The 7,504-nt window shown below is 41.8% G+C and overlaps 1 protein-coding gene across 1 annotated transcript in view; it reads left to right on the top strand.

Annotated features, from left to right (window-relative positions):
• Positions 1-7,504, top strand: part of atrn (attractin) — a 112,586-nt gene that overhangs the window by 36,124 nt on the left and 68,958 nt on the right. The window contains exons 14-18 of the mRNA XM_069160763.1: positions 522-660; positions 756-937; positions 3,136-3,355; positions 4,062-4,247; positions 6,363-6,608. Coding sequence (XP_069016864.1) covers positions 522-660; positions 756-937; positions 3,136-3,355; positions 4,062-4,247; positions 6,363-6,608 — 973 coding nt within the window. The remainder of the gene's footprint in view (positions 1-521; positions 661-755; positions 938-3,135; positions 3,356-4,061; positions 4,248-6,362; positions 6,609-7,504) is intronic.

The following is a 7,504-nucleotide window of genomic DNA, read 5'->3' as shown; positions in this document are numbered from 1 at the left end:
GGCATCCCACAGAAACCTAAAATCTGAGGTTGACATTGGTGCATCTTCACTTCATCACTTCATACAAACTAAAATGGAATTTTAAGATTTACTGTAATCCATGAATAGGTTTTCCTCTCATGATCTTGAGCGGTAATGAACTCTTTGAAGCGCAAAATAATGAACACTCGGACACAATCTTTCCCGGTAGCCAATTTCACTGCAACTCCACCAGCTTTGGCAGGTTTTCTCTGTTTTGAATAGGAGACACAGATGTTGTTGAGACCTGTCTTGTTTTACTTTCATCCAAGTGTTCCTGATTTGTCGATCTGTGATCAAATCACTTCTCGTTTACATACTTTCAGACACACAGACTTTGAACCGTACTTGTTTCTAAAATATTTCATAAGTAAAGGTAAATATGTCTGACTTCAGTTATTTAAAAAGTCATATTTTTATTTTAATAGGCGTGTTGTAGGAAAAAAAACATCTAAAGTTCAATGTTTTTCAGTGAAACGCCTGCTTTGCTTTTCCATTCTCAGGGGGCCATAGCGGAGTATGAAGTCTGCCCCAAGGACAACCCGTCGTACGTGTGCAACAAGAAAACCAGCTGCAAGAGCTGCGCTGTGGACCAGAACTGTCAGTGGGAGCCTCGCAACCAGGAGTGCATCTCTCTGCCCGGTAACTGTTGTTCTTGATACAAACGAGACTTAAGTATCATTCCCCCCCCAGCTTCTGGGGGTCCGCGGCACCAACATCCGCTCTCTCTGTTCCAGAGAACGTGTGCGGTGAAAGCTGGCATCTGGTCGGCAACTCCTGTCTGAAGTTCATCACGGCGAAGGACTCGTACGACAACGCCAAGCTGGCCTGCAGGAGCCACAACGCCGTGCTGGCCTCGCTGACCACGCAGAAGAAGGTGGACTTTGTGCTGAAGGAGCTGCAGATCATGAGCGTGGTGGTAAGGAGGAGGAGGAGGAAGAACAGCAGGCGGAGGAGGAGAGGGTTGAACCAGGATATATTAATTATGGAATTAGGGAAATTATATTATTCTCCTCAGGGAAATTGGGTCATGAGACTCACAAGCGAGTAAGATACTGATAACACTGAAGGTGCACAAAGTGGTGAAGATAAAATTGATAATTAAAGCAAGAAAATCACATCAGGCCAAGACTGAGGAAGATTTATGTTAAATAAGGAGCAGGAGGAGCGTTGTCTTATGCATTAGTTCCAGAAAGAAAGAGAAACCCTTCTTATTTCTCACGTTATCTCTGATTTATGACCCAAAATGTACTGTTGGGCACCTTTTTTCTTAGATTTTTACCCCTGGGAATGAGTGTTTTCAGGTTGTTGTTTTTTTTTTTTTTTTATCTGGGTGAGCTTCTTTCTGTCTGTAAGTTGTGGACCAGTAAGCGTGAAACAAATCTCCCATTAACAGATCTTTTCCTCAGCGCTCAGACATCTCTTACTCGCTCCGTTAGAGCAAATACACAGAAATCCATCCCAACAATTGACTAAACGTTTGCAAGCGGCTCTTTATAGCGTGTAGATGCTGGTCACATATCTACAGAAAATGTGTGAAGAATGAAAAGATGCAAAGTACAGTGTGAGTTATCATGTTGTAAAATATGTTGTCAGTAAAAACCAAAGTGACAAATTGTCATTTCTTTCAAGCTTAATGTCACTTTAAATCTCTTCAGCAGGAGATTTAATTTGACTGGATTACCCAGAAATCTCTCATAATGTTACAAACTTTAACTGTTTAGAATCATTTCAAGAAATTTTTCAAGCAAACATACCAAACATATGACGGTTTCACCTTCCCCAATATGAGCAGTATCTGCTTTATTATTTTAAAATCACTGTAAACTAAATACCTTTGGGGATTTGGGACAAAAAAAAAAAAAAAGATGTGAATACTCCCTTCTGGGCTTCATAATGGGTTTCTCGTGATTTGAATGTTTTACACATTAAAGCATTCAGTCAGTTAATTAAAAAAAAAAAAGCAGATAAGTGGATGATCAAAAAGTATTTTCACACGACTACGTGTCCAGAAACGTCCGCACAAAAAGGACTAATTTCCTGTGCTGTCATGTTTCCTGTGTCAATACACGCTGCAGAAAGAAGTCTTATACTGTATTTGTAATCCGCTGAGACAGAAATGCTTTCCGAGACCCACATTGCTGGACTCGTCACAGTGAAATCTGCGTGAATATTTTGGCATCTGTCCACATTGAGAGTCCAGCCCTAACGCTCTGCTCTTAAATGAAACACGCTCTGTTGTCCTGTTTCTAATCAAACCCTGCTCCCCCTCACCGAGGCCACCCATGCAAAGCAAGACTCTCGCAAAGTGCCCCCGGAGCCGCCGCGCGGCACGTCTTAACGTCGAGGCTGAATAAGACCAAACGTGGGCGACTAAACCACAAAGTCAGGCCGGGAGTGGGGAGTGTTTTTCATCCATACTAATGAAATAGTGTAGATTTCCCCTGTTGGTCTAAATTAGATCTGCTGGTAATCTTTGTTCTTTAAAAACGTGGAGAATAATTTGAGGAATAACATTTCAGAAAGCCCGCTTTCAGGAGTAAAACTCTGACATGTGCTGCACGAGTCTTCCCGCCGTCTTATATTGACGGTGTTTGTGCTGTTTAGCCGTTCCAGCTATTTCCAGACAGCAGCCATCAATCCAAGAAATGGAATTAAATCTCGATGGAGCAGTAATTCGTCTCACGTCTGCGGGAGATGGAGCTCTCTTTGTTTACTACCACTGCAACAGCATAACCATTGATTAGAGATGGGTTAGATAACAGAAGTCCTCGAATCCAGTGAAGTAAACCTACTTTTATCGCCGCTCTGTCCGGTGGAATATTAGTCAGGCCGAGATTGCTCTGACATTTTCTGTTTTTGTCGCGTACGACCTGGGCTACGTCGTGATTTCGGACAAAACAAGATGGTTATCAGATCGATTTTCATCAGATGTCACGTTAGTCTTCAGCTGGGGAGTAACAGGCACTCGAGGAAGTAAAAATATTTTTCTTTTGTTATTGCCAGAGATGGTTAAGAGGCTATCTTTGCATATAAATTGGAAAGCTTCACTCGAGAAGGAGGCGGTAGTAAAGTAGCCCATTGAAGAGCAGTGTGTAAACTTCTTTGTCTTTACAGTACAAGGCCACCGTGACGCCGTGGGTGGGGCTCAGGAAGATCAACGTGTCCTACTGGTGCTGGGAGGACATGTCGCCCTTCACCAACACCACCCTGCAGTGGCTCCCCGGCGAGCCCAGCGACGCCGGCTTCTGCGGCTACCTGGCCGAGCCGGCGTCCAGCGGACTGAAGGCACAAACCTGCATCAACCCCGTGAACGGCAGCCTGTGTGAACGGCCAGGTGAGAGCGTTATCCTTCGGGAAAGTATATTAATGCACAAATCAAATAAATCAAGTTTATTAGTATTATTAACAACTAGTTTATGCCTAAAACAAGTAATGTAAAACTATTAATATCAAGCATGCAATTAACAGCAGACAGCTATTAGGCTGAGTAGATTCACGCAAAATATCAACCACTAAATATATGCAGTACGTTTTAAGAGACATTCCCATTAAATCAGATTCGTCTTTAAATTAGCGAAATAGTTGTCACATCTGCTACTAGGCATTAATAATAAGACAAATAATATCAGCATTCATGGAGCACATGTTCAAAGTTGCTGAACTAGCTGAGGAAAAAGGGGAAAAAACATCGATGTGCCTTCTGCGCTGTCCTTGAGATGCATTCTTCATGCAGAGTTTGCTGGTTTGAACCGTGACAGATTGTCGTGTCTGATGCTCATTTCTGTTCCAGACTCCTCGTGTCGGTCTGATAAAACCTTTATTGAGCCGATATCGAGACGGATGAAGGCTTAAATAGATCTAAAACTCAATATACATCTACAACTGATACCTCCAAATTTCTGATTGTCTGATCTGCGCCCGAAATGACTTGAAGATGAAGTTTGTTTTTGTTGATAGATATCATTACACCTCGTTTATCGCGGCCCGGTGGACTTCGGAGACGCTTAAAAAGTCGGCGTGCGTTTTATATTTTCCTTCAGCCAACCACAGTGCCAAGCAGTGCCGGACGCCGTGCGCCATGCGGACCACCTGCAGCGAGTGCACCAGCAGCAGCTCGGAGTGCATGTGGTGCAGCAACATGAAGCAGTGCGTCGACTCCAACGCCTACGTGGCCTCCTTCCCCTTCGGACAGTGCATGGAGTGGTACACCATGAACACCTGTCCACGTAAGACACATTTATTTCTCTCTCGTGTTCATTTTACAATCTCTTTTGTAACAGCAGCACATTGCCACATTATTTTTTTTATTATTATTATTAAGAGGTATCACGTACTATTTTATAAACCGTATAAGGAGTCAAAAGACTCAGGAATCCAGACACCAAAACGAACAAACCACCTGAGATTATTCCAAGAGTTTCCAATTAAAACGCTGTTTGAAAACCTTCAAAAAAATGTAGTCTTTTAGTTTAGTCTTTCACTATTTAAATTCTTAAAACTCCCCACGGGAACGTATTGCTTAACGGGCTTGTAATTTCCAAAGTTTCTCAGTAATTTCTGAAACGTTTCTTTGAATGAATTTTTTTTTTACATTTTTATTTCGGGGGAAAAAAGAGGCTGCGCTTAATTGGCACACATAATAATAAATGTATGCTTTAGTCAGTGCACAGGATGAAGGTAAACTTTATGTGTATTGCAAATTATTTTTTTTTGTTAAAACAAAGCTTTTTGTTTGAAGGACATTCCCGATTTACTTATATTTAGTCGTACCTGTTGATTTTTGAAAATTCCTCTATAGTTAAGCAGCAATAAACCAAAGCATCACTTTCCTCTTTGCTGTAGTACCAAATCAAACTGTTGGATCCTTGTTCGTAGTCTGTAACGCCTTTTCATCAGCTGACTTGAGCATCATTGATCTCGTCAGACGTCTGCAGCCCTCGCCCCGGCATCTCTGAAGCTGAAACCCATCGACTGTTCATAAAGTGATTACTTCGCGCTGTGCATAAATCTCTGTATTCATTCCTCCTGCCACCTTTTCAGTTCTTCTCCTATTTCACTCCAAACAAATCGCACTTGTTGCCACAGAAAAAAAAAAAACCCTTTGCAGGATCACTTTCTGTCTGACATGTGAAATTGTTGCTGCACACTATTTAAACCGCTGATGAAGTTTCGGTGGCTGCATGTATTACAACCCGCCACCCCACTCAGTCAGGATTCATTAGGCGCAATTTAAGAAAATAAAAGCATAAATCTGATGTCTGCCCGTGTAGCCCTCTAGCTACAGTTAATGTGCTGCGTCACTCAAGCATATGTAAAGCTTCAGATCTTCATCAGACTTTGAAAAAAGGCTAAAAGACGACATCTTAAATAACCATGGCTCCGTGGAGCAAAGCATCTTTTAAATGTTTTTTTTTTTTTTTTTTTTTTTTTTAAACCCTCATTTAGCCGAGCAAATTAAAGTATGGCCCCTCCATCAGATGAGATGGGGATTAATAATCTGCTTTAATAGTTTGATAACTCCGGCTGCTGCTTTGTTGTTGTCGGTGCAGCACGGAACAATTTTCATTTATTTAACCTGGCAGGTCAATTACAACCATTGGCGCAGCAGCCCCGCAGAGATAGGAATTAAAATATAGGCGAACGGTTATGGAGAGCAGGTGGATGGAGGCAGAACGAGCTAAATGAACTGTTCCTCTGACTTGTAAAGGCGTCGTGGGATCGAAAACTTAAAAAAAAAAAAAAAAAAAAAAAAGGCTCTGCTTCACTCTCTAACACCTAAAATAACAAGCTGGTTGTGCTGTATTAGCATTTATTACCAGATTTTATAGAGCACACACTGATTTATTAGCTAAACCTTTTATTTACACAGGGAATCCCACTGAGCGCCGTGTTTACAGAGGAACACAAATAAGACTGACAAGTTAGAGATTGCAGCTCAAATTCGGGGGTAAAACGTATAAACAACAAAATGCCAATAAATGGAAAAGAGCTGTATTATAGTAAATGACAGATGTTATTATTTATTTGTTATATCCTACCATTGGAAGGACGTCATATTGAGTCACTTGTGTGCATGAGATGAGCAAAATGGGAACCCGTTCATAGATAAACAGTTCAACGGCACTACTAGAGGTCTAAACAACCTCAGACATCCTGTAGTTTGTGAGCTTTACAGGTGCTGGTGGTCACATTTTTAAACTTTCCCCCCTTTTTCTGGTCTTTATGCAGAGCTGAGCTAACCTTGCACCTTATTTAATGCACAATCTTTTCTTCTAACATGAAAACAACATCAAAAGAGAGTCATGAAAGAGCTAAATGTGCCGTGTTGTGTTTTGTTGCAGCTGAAAACTGCTCCGGGTACCGAACCTGTGGCCAGTGTCTGGACCAGCCGGGCTGCGGTTGGTGCACCGACCCCAGCAACACGGGCAAAGGTCAGTGCATCGAGGGCTCCTACCGCGGGCCCTTCCAGACCTCGGTCCCGGCCCCGTCCACCCTGCCGGGTCTCCCCGCCAGCCCCCATCCGGCCCTCAACGCCAGCATGTGTCCCAGCGAAGCCATGTACAACTGGTCCTTCATTCACTGCCCAGGTAGCTCTGTTTTGTTTTAGAATCATTTGCTAATGCAAAGTTCTTCTGTTTCTGCAAATGTCTTTGCTTTTAAAGGAGAATTCCACCAGTTTTACACAGAGATCAGTTTACTTGTCATGTGAGCTACAAACTGGGAGCGCTGCCTTTGAAAGACATGAAACATTCATCAGGCAGCAGCGGTTTGATTATATCATGTTGAATTATGGGAAATGTAATGTAGTTTTGCAGCTTGGCTTATACAAAATTTGGCAATATCTGCCTTTATAATTTTAGACCATTCATCTTTTTAAACCTGTCTCCCAACGCAACTGCAGAAATTCTCTTTTCTGAAGATGAACCTCAGGCATATTTTTTTGTCATTTTTAACAGGGATTTCTTCAGCAACTAATTAGTGTCCTCCATTTTTAAAACAACCATTAGTGTCATTTTTTTATTTTTTATTTAAACTTCTCTTTCAGAGCCACAATACAACTGTTTTTGTTTTGCACACTATCTGAATAATGCTTCTCTTGACAAGTTATAGTGATCTCGTGTAAAATTATGGAAGTTCTTCTGCAAAGAATAAATCCTCCAACAACCAAAACGTGAAAATGTTGTTCCGCTCATCGGGATTGATTTACTTCCAACAGTGACGCTTTCCAAAGCAGCGGCTATTGTGACCTCTTCCAATTTAATGGATGTGTGTGGTTAATTCATGACAAATAAACTTGGCAGGCACGGAGAATATTTAATTAAGATTATTTGTTACGCGAAAGACTCTCCGCGCTGCATCAACGAACAGCTCGGGACTCGTACAGATCCCAGACCGAGCATCGCTTTTTCTCCGCTCGTAAATTAACTCCCAAATTCATTCGTGTTTGTGCCCCGAGGCTGTTTGTTTAAAAAAAAAAAAAAAA

Source organism: Embiotoca jacksoni, unplaced genomic scaffold, assembly GCF_022577435.1.
Source record: "Embiotoca jacksoni isolate LCO1_2020_lvr unplaced genomic scaffold, fEmbJac1.0.p SCAF_27, whole genome shotgun sequence".
Taxonomy (NCBI): domain Eukaryota; kingdom Metazoa; phylum Chordata; class Actinopteri; family Embiotocidae; genus Embiotoca; species Embiotoca jacksoni.
The sequence above is the reverse complement of the archived record's forward strand: the minus strand, read 5'-3'. Positions and strand labels throughout refer to the sequence as shown.